Raw genomic sequence first — 16,664 nt, 5'->3', positions numbered from 1 at the left:
GACAGGAAGTGCGGGCAGCTCTGCGCCGCCTGGGTCCCGCCTGCGCCCCGCCCGTCCCGTGCGCCTCAGCCCTGTCGCCCAGTCTCTGACCTCTGGGACCTGGGCCGGCACGATGTCCCACTGGATGTCCTGTGGGCGACTCTCCCCGGGATAGGGGCGCAGCGGGCTAGGAGCCGCCATCGCCTGTGACCATGGTGCAGCGCTTTAGCTTGCGCCGGCAGTTCTCCAAGGTGGGTCCACGCGCTGTCAGCGGGGAGGGAGGAGGGGGAGGAGGGGATGCGCTGCCTTTTGTTCTCTTCTGACTGTTGCAGCTGGACGGAATGCCGCTGTCACTGTGGACCCTGGTGGACAGGTCTGGGAGGCAGCGGACTGTGATCGTGCCCGCACACGCTTGTAGTTAGTCGTTGTCGAGTGGCTTGTGGAGGGAGGAGAAAGCCTCGGTAGTCATCTAGTCAGCTTGTGCAGGTTCCACCAACACGCCGGGGACCGGGCGCACAATGAGCCCCAGCTCGGGCTGTGTGGAGGGTGGAAGGGGTCCGTGGCGTGGCTGTCGTGTGCCAGTGAAGAAGTGTGTGAACAACAGCCCTTACCAGGAGACACTCAAAGCAATGTTACAAAGTTCTGATCGAAAAGCAGGATTCGAGTGTGCAGCGTTTGGAGAAAAGTTCTTTAAATCGGAAAAAATTCAGACTCCACAGAAAAAATAACAAGGCAAAGCCCCGGTGGAAGAGAGCATGGTGATTTTGTGGATGCTTTGGTGATCAGCCAGGCTGACCCAGTATTGAACACCCTTAACTGGAGCAGAGGGAAGGGTGGAAAGAGGTGTGATGAGAGTTGAGCTGTTGTCAGTAACCACTGTGTTCTTGTGGCTAAATTGTGTCACAGTTCATGGCCTGCACGCAGAGGCACGACGCACAGGCATTCTTCACATCCTCAGCCCTAAGCCAGATGTGTTAGTCCTGAAATGTGTTGGAGTCTTAAGGGCAAGACTAGCTTGGCCCAGTGTAGACTGCACTCACAAAGAAAGAAGAGCTTGCCCCGCCCCAGGTCCCGTTGCCTGATTTTGGGGGCCCCACTCCTGATAGCAACTAGGGAGAGTATCACATCTTTCCCTTAAACCCTTGTCAGGTGTGGCGGGGCAGGGCTTAAATCAGAAGATCAGGAGCTGGGGAGATTCTCAGGTCAGGTCAGGGACCCTCTTGCTGGAGATGTGGGAAAGTTAGTAAAGGGGAGGGGCCCAGGGGCAATTTTTAAAATTAGGAAGTAACTGCATTCCAGGCATTTTGCTACTAAGCCTTCTTTCCCAACTATGGTACGGTGCTTCTTGAATTTCACTCTTTTCACCGGTTACTATATGTGTAGTTGTGATTTACGAAAAGGACACTTTTGGAAGAACAGGAACACATAATTTTAGAATTTGAAGAAATAAGAAATACATTATTATAAAAACTCAATGAAACAACTCTTCTAATTCCTTTTTCTAATGCCCCCCCCTTTTAATGTGGTTTGTAGGTTCTTTAATAGATGGTTGGGGCTGAATCTAAGGAAATGTGTTTTCCAGCAAGGGCCCTTGACATAGTTTATATTTCATTACTGAACTGAAAAAATACTCTGAATCATTTCATCTTGTAAATTAAATATGGGGAAACTGAATAGTTATATGAGAGAATTGTTGGTGCATTTGCTGAGGGTTTTTTTTTTTTTAAGTACTCTGTTCTGTCCATTTCAGTTAACTCCTCAGCTAACCCATGAACAGGGGCCAATCATGCCCTGGGGTATGGTATTTCTGACACACTTGGCTTTTCATGAATTGCACAGTGGCAGTTTCAGATGGTTTGAACTTTTAATAGCAAGTACTTTTGTTGATAAAAGTAATCTTCTACAATAGGATTTTATAAAGACAAAGTTTGTTTGCTGTGGTGCTCTGAGCTATGTCCCCAGCTGGATCTCAGTTTTCATAATAGTTTCCTGCCTTAATAAAAAATGTATTGATGTGATCATCTTTAATTTCTGTTAAAAAATTTCTGAAAGAAAATATTTATAAAGCCGGACATGGTGGCACACGCCTGTAATCCCAGCACTCGGGAGGCTGAGGCAGGAGGATCGCTGTGAGTTCGAGACCAGCCTGGGCTACATAATGAGTTCCAGGTCAGTCTCAACCACATAGTGAGACCCTGTCTCAAAAAAAAAAAAAAAGAAAAAGAAAAAATTTATAAAGGCTTGCGGTGATTTTAAATCCAGTGTTTAGGTGCTTTTTATCTTAAGTTTGGTAGTCATGTTTGCGCTTAGACATTTTCCTAGAATAACCCAGGGCCTACACTGAGTTGATGGTAGTTCCAAATTAAGAAGGAGGGAGTAAGTGAAGACATAGGTGAAGTCAGACACTTTGGTGGTTAAGAAAGATGTCATGTGTTTGTGCTGACTGGACACTTAACTCCCTCCTCAGAGAGGGTCTCAGCTTTCCTTGCTATTTTAGATTGTTTTCTTCATTACTAGTTTTCTTACATCACCTCAAAAAAATTTTTTTTTATTTTCCAGCTTTTTGAGACAGGATCTTGTGTAGTTCAGGCTGGACTTAAACCTACTATGTAGCTCAGGCTGGCCTCAAATTCCCAGCAATCCTCTTGCCTCAGCTTCTTGAGTGCTGGGATTACAGGTGTGTGTCACCGTACCTGGCAACCTCAAAAATATTCTGTAGGGAAATACCATCCACTGTGGCAGTGACCAGCCCCTTCTCTTTCAGCTATGGAGTTAGCTGAAATGGACAGAATAGACACTTTTTAAAAATGTCAGCAGATGCACTAATAATTCTTACATAACTGTTTGGAATATTTCTTCCCACTCTACATCTCTTTTGAGCCAGCCACAATAGTCTGGAACCTGACACTGTGGACATTTAATTCTCCTAGTGATCTCCAAATAGTGTAAACTTTGTTTTATTATTAAGGAAATTGAGTTTCAGAGAAATTCAGTCATTTGCCACTATTGACAGGTGGTAGTGGTAATAGTACAATTAGATTCAGAAAAATCTCAGCACTCAGAGGAGATGGAGGCAGGAGGATCACAAGTTTGAGCACAGTCTTGGCAAATTAGTGAGACCCTGTCTCAAAAGGGCAGGGGCTCTGGGGGGTGGGACATGGGTATGTAGCTCAATCCCCAGTATTTAAAAAAAAAAAGATGCGACTCAACCATTGGTTTCCACCCACACCACTTAGCTACCAAGTGTCTGTCATATCAGTCATTTGTATTCTCTTGGTCTCTGAGGTTTCTCTATAGCTTTCTCCATGCTTTTGGAAAACCGCACAATATAATAACTCGAATAGCACCTTGGAGCAGGTCTTTCCCACAGGATTGAATTAATCCATTGGGGTTGGAACTCACCCAGCAAACCTGATGAAGCGCTTCTCATAATTAAAGTTGTTTTCTTTGGCCAGCGATGTATAAATTTGGATAACACAGGTAATTTAATAAAGCCATACTAAATGTGACGTGATCACATGTAAGTAGAAGCACAACCACATGCATTTCTGTAGAGTTTGAACCTGTGCTGCTGCCTTGTCCGAGACTTCCTAGGAAGAAGAAAACTTCACTCTTGAGTTGCTGTGCTGGTGTTTAAGGGAGGAAGTGCTGAGGATGAGACATTTCAAAAGTCCTTAACCCACTCTGGTTCTACCTGTGACCAGAAGAAACTTTTCTCCAAAAATCTTTCATCGGTAGTTTAAAAAAAATCAGTTTTCCCCCTTTCCTTAGACGTTTGTTCTTGAAAGCCATGATAAAATTGGAAGAGAGTGTAAAAAATGTTTAAGATTGATATTTTAGTAGTCTGTCTTTATTTTACTTTTGAATTTTTAATTTTTTTGTTGTTAAAAACGAATTAAATAACTGAAATCTTGCTTCTAACCATGTCTTTTCATACAGTTCATACCCCTGCTCTATAGGTAAATGTTTTTTCATTATTTGTTCATGCAAATGTAGGTAAATGTGAACTAAATACTACACAGTTTGTTATAGAATAAGTAATAGCTTGAAGCTTGGTACCGGGGATTGAACTCGGGTCCTTGTGCTTATAAGGCAGGCAGTGAAACCACTGAGCTAAATCCCCGGCTCTTCAGGTTTTTGTTTTTTTTTTTTGCCAGTACCATGTGTTTTTATCACAGTGGCTTTGTAGTAGTATAGTTTCAGGTTGGGAATAGTTATACCCCCTGCCATGTCTCTGTTGCCTGCAATGGCTTTTGCTATTCTAGGTCTCTTCTGGTTCTAAATGAATTTTTGGATTATTTTTTTCTAGTTCTGTAAAATATACTATTGGAATTTCAATTGGGATTGCATTGAATCTGTATAGCCATTTTGGTAGTATGGCCATTCTCACTATGTTGATTTGAAGCATACTTTCTTTACGATTGTTGCAGCCTCACAGAACCCACTGTCTTTATCAGTGATTGCTGAAATAGTAGCAATAAGCCATTGATGACTTGATTCTGTTTCAGGCATATCACATTTCTTTCCCATTTCATTAAGAGCTTTCTTTTGATGCATTCAAAATTTTTATAAGGTGAAAAATCATAGAAAATAAAAATCATACTAGTTTGTTCTGGGTTGGCTTGAAAAAAGAGTAATGGGTGAGAAATAAGAGTCATAGGATCTTTTCTCAGTTTTGCCTTTGATTTGTTTGAATTAATTAATCCAGCAGTTGAAAATATTTTAGTTAATATCTTTGCCCTTTCCACATTTCATGGTGGTGTTATTTGCTACCATTTTGATATAAGCAAAAAACCTTAAGAATTAGAGAAATGTTGATAAATTTGAATTTTCAGTAAAACTACCACTTTCCAGAAGTAGTCTCTTTTTTGAATTTATCTCTGATTTCTTTTGGATTTATGACCTTTCATATATGAATGAGTTAGTATCTCTGTGAATGTATTTTCATCAGTAGAAAGGAAATAGGAAATTTCTTATTTCTATCTTTGATTTGTTTTGTTTGAGACAAGGTCTCACTGTGTATGTAGTCCAGGCTGGCCTCAAATTCACAGTGATCCTCCTGCGTTAGCCTTCTGAGAGGCATATGCCACCACACTTTGCTCTTACTTCTATCTTGAGTTTATTAATTATAAATATTTTAAAATATTTTGATGATGAAATGTAAATTTTATGATGCATATATTTTACTATACTTTTAAAAACTATGTTCAGCCTCTTCGGTGATAAACAGTATGTATAGTATTATATATAATGAGCAAGCCCAAATACATAGGGAGTCACTACTGTGTGGATGTATTTAAATAATGGAAAACATATATCTCTTTTTGTGTCCTATTTACTTCTACCCTAAGTAACCCAATTCATTAAGTAGCTTCAGACTTGGAATGTAATGTTTTATATTGTGTTTTCCTACAGCAGTTAACAGTTAACATCTCCTTGTCCTTCGTCAACCAACTTTTTGGAGACTTCATGTAGTGTTCTCATTCGCTGCTATGTATCTATCCATCTGCTTTCTACACCATCATGGCGTTGGGGCCATTTCTGATGTATGACAGAAGCAAAGCAAGAACTTGAAAAGAGACCTTCCTAAGATCAGTCTTGAGTATTCTGCTTCTGGTGGGAATAGCAAATGGCCTTGCAACATGAATATGGTGGGTAATAACAGGCTACATGGAGAAACTGATTTAGTAGTATTTACATTACTACTTGGAAGTGCTTCTGTGTTAGCAATACCAGTTTAAGTTTTTTAGAGTAATAAATTATTAACCACTTAGAAGAATATATTCTCCTTAGAAGACAGTGATAGTTAAATCTCCTTGGAAGTGTGCTTCTTCTTTTTTTTTTTTTTTTTTTTTTTTTTGTAAACCATCATTTGGTTAGATTTGAGTATTAGTTTCCCAGAAGAAATGGATGCATATTAAATGACTCTATTAGGTGATTCTTTGAAGTTGGAATATGTCTATAAAAGATAGTCAGTTATGAAGATCAGTGAGCTGATATACTTGATAGTGCTTTAAAAACTCTTAAGGACTATATGAATTGGCGAATTTAAGCTGGTGATACTTTCATTATTCTGTCATTCTTTTGTGAAAAGGTGTGACTAGAGAAGCAGTACTGGGCCCTGGCATTCGTTTGTCCTCTCCTTTTGTGGACAGGTAGGCTCTTTAGATGGGGCACAGTGATGACCTCTGACAAGAGGATCTCCGACTTGCCAAAGTAGAAGTAAATCTGATTTGCTGCTTTTCAGGGGAAACCATTGCTTACACTAGTAGTTTACTTACAGGTTAATGGCTAAGAGATGAGAACTTTTCCCCAACCTCTGTGTGTGACATGTGAGTTTATAGTATAGAATTACTAGCTCTTTAAAAGTTGTTTAAATCTCTTTTGGGTAAAGTAACTGTATGTGAATTATAAATAAAAACAGGTACGTATTTGTTACATCTATAAAGAAGCTGCATGTAATACTTAATAGTGTAAAAGATTCTGATTTTTTTTCTTAATCATTTAGTGAAAAGAAGAATGTGCTCTTTTGGACACTCTGGAGTTAGTTAGGACTCAACTATGACAGAATACTACTGCAAAACATGTTAAATGAGAAGAAAACCAGCTGGGCACGGTGGTACACACCTGTGATGCCAGCGCTCTGGGAATCTGAGGCAGAAGGATCACAAATTTGAGCCATTTAATGGGCAGCTTAGCCATTTAATGAGACCATGTCTCAAAACAAAAAAGGGCTTGGGAATATAGGTTGAAGTGAAGAATGGTTCAGTCCGTACTGTGGGATTAAGGAGGGGTTGTTGAGGGGAGATGACTTTTCTTGTGGTAGCACAGGAAATTTCTGTTATATTTCAGTCTGTTCCATATTTTCTAAGAAGCAGATTGGCGAATTTAACATTTAGGAAGACTCTATCTTAAAGCCAATAGTGTCTGAAATACAAAGATTCATGTGTCATAAAAAAGCACATCACAGCTTCCCTTTTCAATTAATATTTTTCCCGGAGGTCACATGGACAGGTCGTTTGGCCTCTCTGAAGGTTCCCCTTGTGTGAAGAGCATTATCTTGGCTCTTAGAATGATGTACACAATGTGATGTTCTTTCTGTGGTGTGCTGGCCATGCTATATGCTCAAGAAGGATGACTTTCAATGGCAAGCACCCACTAAGACACTCAGCTTTCTGCCAAAAGGAATCCGATTTTATGTAGCCATTCTTGGTGAAAGCAAAGGAATAAATTCATGACTTCAGGGTCAACCCTAGTATACAGTATGGTTGCTAGCTAGCTCTGGGTAATTCACATCTGACAAAGTCAGTGGAGTTGTGTTTTTTTTTGTTTTGTTTTTTCTAGTACGGTTTCTAGAGTTGGCTTTAAGAAGATACATATTTCTTCTGTCTCCCTTTTCTGGAGAAAATTTGAAATTTATTTATGAAAACAAATGTTCTTTGCAATGGAAATCTTTTTTACTTTATGGAATTTTTCTTTATGTGATGGTATATTGAGACACAAATAACTTTTCTTGGAACAGGTACTCTGAATCTTAAGGAAAAGTTTATCATAATTGAGAATATGAAACAAGTAAAAAGCTAAAATAAGCCCTTTTTATTTGTTGTGAAATTAGTAATAAATAATATGCATTTGAAGGAGGGACTGAGGTCTTCCTTTGAACCTGAGGTGAGCTTGAAAGGCTATGAAGAATTGGGATTTTTAGTTGGGCCTAAAGGATTTGAATCAGCAGTTCTGTTTCCCTTTGTCTATCTTCCCAGCAAGCCTCAAGAATGATTTAGAAGAAGCAAAATACATCATGTAAAGGTACGATCCTAATGATGAATCTAACTGTATTGTATACCTAAAATGTACTAATAAACTCAATGGGAATAAGTGAATGAATGAATGACAGCATGGATACACACACAGACAAAAATGACTTAGAGGGCTGAGGATTTAGCTTAGTGGCACCATGCCTGCCTTGAAAGCACAAGGTCCTGAGTTTGATCCCAGTACCAAAAAAAAAAGAAAAAGAAAAATATGACTTAGACATGGAGGGATGGTCACTTGGGAGGGCTTGGAGAAGCCTCTCCCAGTTGGATGTACAGTCCTGGAGAACCCTTGCTCTGTAAATCAGTAGAAAAGGAAAAGAGGAAGTTTTCCATGAGGGGCCAGGATTACCAGTCATGATTTTGTTGAGGAGAGACAGGTCATACTTAATATCTCTTCTTCTTAAAGCATTTCAAAATCCAGTCTTTTAAGTCTGGATTTCTATTATCTAGAGGATGTTGAAGGTAATAGAGTTGCCAACCTTCTGCCCACTCCTTGGAAAGCTCTCCCTCTAGACAATTGCTCACATTGCTTTCCATTTGAGTCTCAGCGCAGATGTCCCCTTCTCAGGAGGCTTTGGCTGGCTATTCTCCAGGACAGCAAAGCCACTTTTTCCACACACCCTTCCCACAGCACTTCTTATCTTTGGTTTCTTCTTATCTGTGGTTTCTTTTCTCCTCTCCATTGTATTTATCATTACCTGACATACCTCATATTTTTCTTTCATTTTATCTGCACTCACCACCACCACGTAAACTTTATGATAAGGACTTTTGTCTATTTTTTTCACTTTTATATCCAAGAACATAGAATAGTACATGGTACCAAAATTGTTTCATAAATGAATTTGAAAATAAAAACTAATCATAGCCAGGTGTGGTTGTGCCTGCCTATAGTTCCTGCACTTGGGAGGCTGAGGAGAATTGCTATGAGTTCAAGGCCAGCCTGGGCTACAGAATGAGTTCATGGCTAACCTGAACTACAGTGAGACCCTGTATCTTAAAAAAAAAAAAAAATCAAATCATAAAATTGGCTTGTCATCTTTATCTTGTCTCTTGCCATACAGCTACCATCATCCCCACCTGAAGGTACTGTTAATACAGCTTTTATTCCACTGCAGAAGGACATCTGATAAGGCTTGAGACATTGTAGGCACCAAATAAACATTTGTTGAATCTTTCTGATGTACAAATATTAGAGTCTCTGCTTATAATATGTTCTTTCTTAGGTATCACACAAGTCTGTATAACAGAAATGGCAATATATTGGCTATCTGGTTCCTGAATAACAGTTTATCACATATTTATATTCGTCTCTTTTTTGTGTGATGAGAAGACCCCAAAGTAGATGCCCAGAGTTCTGTTTGTATGATTTTAGACCAATTACTGAATTTATTTACACTTTCATTCCTTAATTTTAAAATGGTACGATTATATTCCTCCCCATTACTATCCCACAGAAACAAATGAAACAGTGGATATGAATATGCATAGAATAATGTTTAAAACTCTTAATTATAGGGTGTTTTCATCATGTGTTATGACTATCAAGTATTTTTAAAGAAGTCACCAAAGCAACTTTCAGTTTTTCTTGTTTTTTAGTCCTTGTTGGAAATAAAACTCCCTTCCTATATGAATAGCACTCTGTATTGTGGGTGAGAGTGCCGCCTTAATGAGGATGTCTGCGAAAAAGTGATCCTGAAGTAAATACTAGAGCTGCATTGACTCTTAGAAAGTTCCTTTGTTTTAACTGCATTTTTCCTAGACCTTGAGAAATTATACCTCTGTGGATTTTTGTTGTTTAGACTGCTGCATAAACATCACTACTTAGAAACATCTTAATGGAATTTCTATTCTCTGCTACTTCATTGAGAAAATAAATATTTAGGTAGTATCTAAATTTCCTGTGCCTTTCACAGCCTAGCTAAACCAGGAAAAAGGAATCTACCTCATCCCTTGAAGAGAGTAGTGACACAGTATCTGCACTGTCACTGAGTTTGAGTCTTAACCCAGCTGTTATAGCAACAATAAAAGCACTTCTGTGTTTGAGTTTGTAAAGTTTTGAATTTGTACTTAGCAACTTCAAGAGCCACCTTGCCTGTTTTTCAAATTAATGCCAAAAGGTACTGTAAAGTAACTTAAGGGGTACAGTATTTATGGAAGTCCCCATGGTGGCTTCTAAGTTGATAATTTAAACAACTTTTCATTGTCTACCACTAAAGCTGGAGGGAATAGTACTTTTGCTGCTAAATTGAAGATTTTACCATTAGCCTCTAAATATTTTCCTTAATAGAATAAAGGGAATTGCACACCACATTTCTTAGGTAATCATGTGGAACTGAGCAGCCACCAGGAGCGTCATGGAGAGCATGATGATTGCCTCCTTTCTTTTCCAGTAGAAATAATTCCCAGTAAGTGTCAAAGGTGTTCAGGGATGATATGCACTTCAGTAGCAGAGTACTTGACTCGCATGTGAGAGACCCTGGCTTCAGTCATGAGCACCAGTTATACCAGTCTGCTATTGTAACTTTGAAGACTGAAATATTTAACTTTGGTATTGGTATTCACTGTAATTTCACCTGTGCCACTTCTCCAGATACACATTTGCCAAAGTCTCCAAAGTGTCTAGTGGTAAAGTCTTGGTTTTAATCTTGATTTTTGGCACCATTTTATACATTGAACAACACTGCCTACTCAGTGGAACACTTTGTACATTTAGCTTTTACTATACACCCTAGTTTTCCCCACACCGCTCTATTCAGTCTTGGTCTCCTTTCCTGATTATTCTTCAGCATTGTTATCTAGGCTAGTCGAGTTTGCTACTTCCTTGGTAATTTCAGTCAATCCTAAATCCTATGTACATGTTGATGACTCTCAGTCTTGTTCTTTCTCTTGAGGTTTATACCTGTGTATTCAAATGTCTTTTAAACATATCTTTTAGGGTACCAAAGATATTGTGGCTTTAGCATGTCCAGAACTTGAGCATGTTATCCTCTGTCCCCACTGGTTCTCCTGGCTTTCCCCATCTCATTTGTGTACCTCTGTCCTTGAAGTCCAAAATCTTTTAAGTCATGATGCCCCTTTCTTATTTCCAGTACATCAGGCAGTCTTCTAAATATTTTTAAACATTTCCAAAGTTTGGCTGTTTCTTACCACCCTCCCTGCCCCTTATCTTGTTTCTACATCCTCTTCCTCCTGACTAGCGTGCCAGCATCCATCCTCTCCTGCTAGGAATGATCTTTCACACAGGAGAAAGTGATAGGAATAACACTGAAGCTGAATGAAGAAGCCCTCCAGTGTCTTCCTCGATTGCTTGCTCTTATGTGGCCTTTAAGGCTCTCTCCAGTCTTTCTCTCTATTAACTATCTGACATCATAATCTGTCATCCCCTTGCTCCCTCTACTCCAGTGCAGGGGCTCTGCCGTTCCTCAGCAAATTCCTCAGCAAATTCCTCAAGTAACTTAGGTTCTAGTTGGGAAGACAGTGTGAGAGAAGGTATAAGTACCTTCTGTCTGACTGTACATATGTGGGCTGCATAAAAGTGTTCTGGAGATGATGAATGGAAAAGTCATCTGGGGAGCTTGAAGAGATGGACTTTGGCAGGTAGGGGCCAAAAGGTCATTGATAAGCAGAGGAACAAAGCATAACAACCTCATCAGTGCAAGGATTATTGTCTGCTTTATTCTCTTCAGTAGCTCTTGAACCTGCAAGTGTATTATACATCAGTTTGTTTATGGAATGAAATAATGAATGTGCTGATGAAACATACTGGCCTACAGGATCAGTGAAAACAGCTAGGCTAACAGAGTATATGTTAGCAGAGACAGTGTATAAAGATGTTTGGTAGAGACAGACCTGGAGGGCTTTGAATACTAGTGTTTTCATTGGCTCATGTGAGTGTTAGAAAACCAGTCCACATTCTTGAGTAGAAGAAAACCTGTGTTGCACATAGTGTACTAAGAGGTTTTGTTTGCAAACAGAACAGAGTCTTCTTGCCAGAACTTTCTGTGCAGGCCAGTGCAGCAGCCACCCACCATGTGGGACTGGTGAGCACATGACATGTTGCTTGTATGGCTGAGGAGTTGAATGTTCACATTTACTTAATGTAAGTAGCCAGTTGCAGTCAGTTGCTACCATGATGAACACCCAAGAGAATACTGTTTTTTCTGGAGCACAAAATAGGATTGAGAGAACAGGTAGTAAGCTTTTATAGTAACCTGTCCATGAATAATCATATTTAAAAATGAAAGTTTCCATTATTTAGAAGGAAAGATCAGTAGAAGTCAAAGAAAATGAGTTACAGGAAGAAAGAAGGAAGATGTAAAGTTTTCCATTTTAAGCTCAAACTCTGAATAATGAGGAATCTCATTGTGAAGGACATAGATTTAGGGCAAGCTGAAGGATGACTTGGTTCTGAATATAAATTCGAGTTCAGATATACTGTGTCTTTATTGAAGGTAGAACTGCTAAGTGAGAGGTTTTGCAATGGAAATAGAGACTTTGGGGTTAGATAGTAGTGATGCTACCTTAACAGTTGAAATTGTGATGGGTGGGTTTTAAGCATTTTACAGAGGAGCAAAGGTCGTGATTAATGTCAGGTGCCAAAAAAAGAACTATGGACTATATCAATACTGAAGCCAGAAATAGTCTTTAGGACTTCTGTTCAGTGAGGAGACTTCTGATTGTGTGTATACAACAAAAGAGCAGTACCTAAGTGCACATTGTTGTTTCTGTTGAAGATACAGATTGTTGTTGTAAAATACGATGTGATAGTGTTTCTTGTTCCACAAACCACCTGATCTACTAAGGTTTAAGAAGAATTCGAGAGGCAAATCTTTTATGTGAAGATTTGATGTTCCTTCAGTAACTTTTATTTCCCTAATTACCACTTTGAGAATATTTACCATGATATTGAAAGACCAAGTGCTGTGTAAATTAAATACAGCACTAATAAAACGCTTACATCTTTAAAAGGAGATGTCTTCTGCTGCCTGCCTTGCAAGAGCAAGGACCTGAGTTTGATCTCTCGTACCGAAAAATAAAAAATAAATAAAAGGAGGTGCCATACTGGACAAAGAACTTTAGTGGAATAGTGAATGCAGATGGCAAGCATGCTGCCTGGACAGAGAGAGTTTGAGGTTGTTGAAGAACCAGAAAATTGTTTTATGTTGTAGTTGTCCTTAAAAAATGATCTGGGTCTGGGGATTTAGCTCAGTGGTGCCACTGCCTGCCTTGCGAGCACAAGGTCCCAAGTTTGATCCCTGGTACCAAAAAAAACAAACAGAAAACAACAACAAAAAATGATTGTAAGAGAGATTCCTTGCCTTTAACCCTTTGTGGAAAAGTAAGTGTTTAAGTATAAGGGATCTTTTAATTTTGCAGCAATGGCTAGATGTTTTAGAAGTAAAATCTAACAAGGAAATTTGAAGCTGAAAATTACATGTTGGCATTTAATTTCAACAGCTAACTCTTTCTTGAGAGCACAGGCCCACTCTTAATTGATTTGCTGCTGCTAGTAAATCTCTGTATATTATAAGGTGAAGAACGTTGAATTTCTGCTTTATGTCACTGAACTGTGAATGAATTGTCAATTTAAGACACAGTTGTTTGATGCCAGATCTCAGAAAAAAAGAATATCCACAAAAAACTAACTATAAATAAACTCTTCTAGGATGGAGTTATCCATTTTAGTAATTCTTTTACTAAATGTATTTTCTTTAATACATACATTAAAGAAAATGTATTACCTTGAAAGTCGGAAGGCAGCACAGGAACAATCTGCATACTGATAAAATCATGAGTAGGATTCCTATCTCTGCCTTCCAATTTCATTTTCTTTAGGCCTTATTATTAAAGGGAAATTTTGCTCTGGATTTAAATGATTAGTTTTTATTGCAGACCTCAGCCTTATCAGTGTATTTCAGTAAACAGGCTCTTACCTGTGAGGTTTTATTGGTTTTGTTTTTTTGTTTTTTGGTACCAGGGATGGAACTCAGGTCCTTGCACTTGTGAGGCAGGTGCGGTACCACTGAGCTAAATCTGCAGCCTTACCTGTGAGTTTGCAGAATCATAAATGCTATAGTTTGCTTTTAGAACATTTCAGCTTAGAAGAATGTATTTTGTTTCCTTTTTTCTTGGTAAGTATGTACCACTGGGAAGAGGCCTTTAGCCCTGTTGCTCACATGGTCAGGACAAAAGAACCGGCAGTCTATTAGAGGAGAACAAAGGAGAGAAGCAAGGAAAATAATTTTCCTTTGGCCAAAAGATATCACTGGAGCTTTGCTGGCTGGAGTTGATGCAGCCGCCACAGCAGAGGCCAGTGAATGGGCAATAGTGTATGCTGATGGGAAGGAGGCATCTTGCTGGGGGGTTGGGTTGCATGGCATGCAGGAGAGGGGCTCCAATTCGTCACTGCTGTTGCACTCTTGTGTTCCCACTTAGAAGTTAAGTAAGAATATTATGGCATTTTTCTCTTCTCTAATGTTTCTGAGGACTCTTTTTTTTTTTCATCTAAATTTGCTTTTGTTCTTTACTAGAAAACAGGCATGGTTCTTGAGCCTGAAGGGAATAACCCAAAAATATAATTTTAACAAAATAAAAGCATCAAAAAATGAGAACTAATTGATCTATGACACTGTTTTCTTTCTAATATGGCTAGTTTTAGTAGAGTCAAGAGGGCATGTTCTAGAATAAATTAAGCCCAAGAATCGTGTGTTAAGTTACTTAAATGCTTTTGTGCAATTGCTAAAACCAAACTGGAATCTTAGAGGAAACATTTGGATGGTGTCTGTGTAGTTTCCCCATAAGGAATCCGATTCTTTTGCTTATTTTAGTATTCTCAAAATAAACCCAGATTTTCAAATCATATTCCCTAGGAGGATTATTGTGCATTGCTCCAGTGTGCTGTTGTCTTGAGCACTATTTTTTCTTCAGTGTCAGGATGATTATTCTTATAGTAGTGGCTGTGATGTGCTGGGAGCCTAGTATATTGCAAATAAAGTACTGTGTACTTTATGAAGATTGCATTTAATCTTCCCAGCAGTTGTGATCATTGAAATTCAGATGGAGATTAATCTGCCCTGTCACACTTAGAGGAGGTTGTACCATTCTTTGAATGTCATGAAATAGTCCTTCACCTTTTTTCTAGTTTAATTTTTTATCCCAGTTGCTAGCATAATTCTGGCATGTGGCAGGCACTTAGTAAGTATTCTAAGTGCATGGTCATGTATCTGACTCCATGATTCCATCCTTTTCCTTAATACCAAGCTGCTTTTCTAGTAACACTTTTCTATAGTATTTTCTACTATGGAATAATTCTTCTGTTTTTCTTTTTTTTCTTCTGGTCTTTTCATTTTGAGTGTTCCCTTTTTGCTCATCCTTTGAATGTTCACATTGCCTAGGACTATGTTTTAGACTTTCTCTTATTCTCTATATATACTTCCAATAAATATGTCAGCTTTCTTGTCACTGAGATACAGTACCCAACACCCACAACTTAAAGGATGAGAGGTTTAAATTGCTCATGGTTTCAGACCATGACCAGCTGGCTCTAAGGCAGAGACATCATGGTGAAGGGTGTAGCCAAGTAAACCTACTTAGTTTTTGGCAGCCAGGAAGCAGCACAGGGAAGAATGCCAGAGAGGAACAGGCAAGGGACCATATATAGTACTAAGGTCTGCTGTCAGTAGAAGCACTTGCTGGGGCCCCCTTGGACCTTGGCTGTGGTGGCCTCTGGGTGCTGGGTGGGTGAGCACAGTGAAATGAATTTCAAAGAATGTATTCCTTCTTGAGCTCTTCCCAAATAAAAGGTTGACACTTTTGTATCCTGGAGCCTGGGACAGTTAATTGTTATCCCTGGTTAATAGTAAAAATGTAAAACATACAAGTTTATATCATTTCCAGATAGTGTAAGAACATCACTAGATAAGATCTAACCTGGATTGCTTGGAAGATCAGATTTGATAGATAGACATGAAGGGCTGGAAGCACAGCTTCTGACTTCCCTACATCCCCTCCTGCACCTATGCACACCACTCCACCAGGACTTAACTCCCCGGGCCTTTTCTCCTCCTTGGCTGAGGCTGCCACAGCTGCATGTCCCCAGTGAGAGCAGCAAAAAATTGGGATCAGTGTAGCCATGCCAACATGGTCACATGCAGCCTCAGGCTCTTTCTAACTGCCTCAAAAGTGTTAAAGAAATGGCTGTCTTCTCTTAGAGATATAGAGATATATCTAGAGATAGGAGAAACCTTAAAGATTGCATGATTCAACCCTTGATTTCGTTGAATAGACCCCATCTGCATGGAACGTGAGAACTACTCTGAATTAAATAAATAGTAAGGGTACATTCTACCCTTGTTTTCTCTCACAGGTGATATAATTTCATTGGGACTTTGGTATAGTCCTCAAACTGTATTCCTGAGTTAGGAAAGGAATGAATGGCTTAGGTTTCTCAAGGAAGAGGACAGTGGGAGTGGGAAACAGACATGGCCAGTGGAGTTTACAGTAAACGAAAACAAAACAGGGAGGTCTAGTTGCTTAAATCATTTTTCACTAGATACTGGCCACTAAACTTGTTTTTATTTTATAATAAACTCATGGATACATTAAGGTCCTTATGTCTGAAAATATGGACATTTAAAAATGATTTTCAAAAATTGTTTGGATTTAGGGACTTTTACATTTTATTTTGGAGTCATACGCGCTACCATTGCGCCACGAGGTCCTTACATTTTATTTTGTAGTAAAACATCTTCATTCTAAATTATGAGGGAAGGGCCAGGGATTTAGCTCAGTGGTGTTGCTGCCTGCCTCATAAGCTCAAGGTCCCGAGTTCAGTCCCCAGTACCAAAAAAAAAAAAAAAAAAAAAAAAA

General features: G+C 39.1%; 1 protein-coding gene across 2 annotated transcripts in view; it reads left to right on the top strand.

The window, feature by feature from the left end:
• Positions 1–16,664, top strand: part of Tmcc1 (transmembrane and coiled-coil domain family 1) — a 125,745-nt gene that overhangs the window by 29,737 nt on the left and 79,344 nt on the right. Inside the window, exon 1 of one of the 2 annotated variants that reach the window (XM_010637942.3) lies at positions 80–230. The exons of the other annotated variant lie outside the window; for it this stretch is intronic. Within the exon in view, the coding sequence (XP_010636244.1) occupies positions 192–230 (39 nt within the window). The 5' untranslated portion in view covers positions 80–191. Of the gene's footprint in view, positions 1–79; positions 231–16,664 lie in introns of those variants that run through there. 2 annotated transcript variants of the gene reach the window in all.

This window comes from Fukomys damarensis, unplaced genomic scaffold (assembly GCF_012274545.1).
Source record: "Fukomys damarensis isolate Sample0158 unplaced genomic scaffold, DMR_v1.0_HiC HiC_scaffold_37, whole genome shotgun sequence".
In the NCBI taxonomy this organism is placed as follows: Eukaryota; Metazoa; Chordata; class Mammalia; order Rodentia; family Bathyergidae; genus Fukomys; species Fukomys damarensis.
The sequence above is the reverse complement of the archived record's forward strand: the minus strand, read 5'-3'. Positions and strand labels throughout refer to the sequence as shown.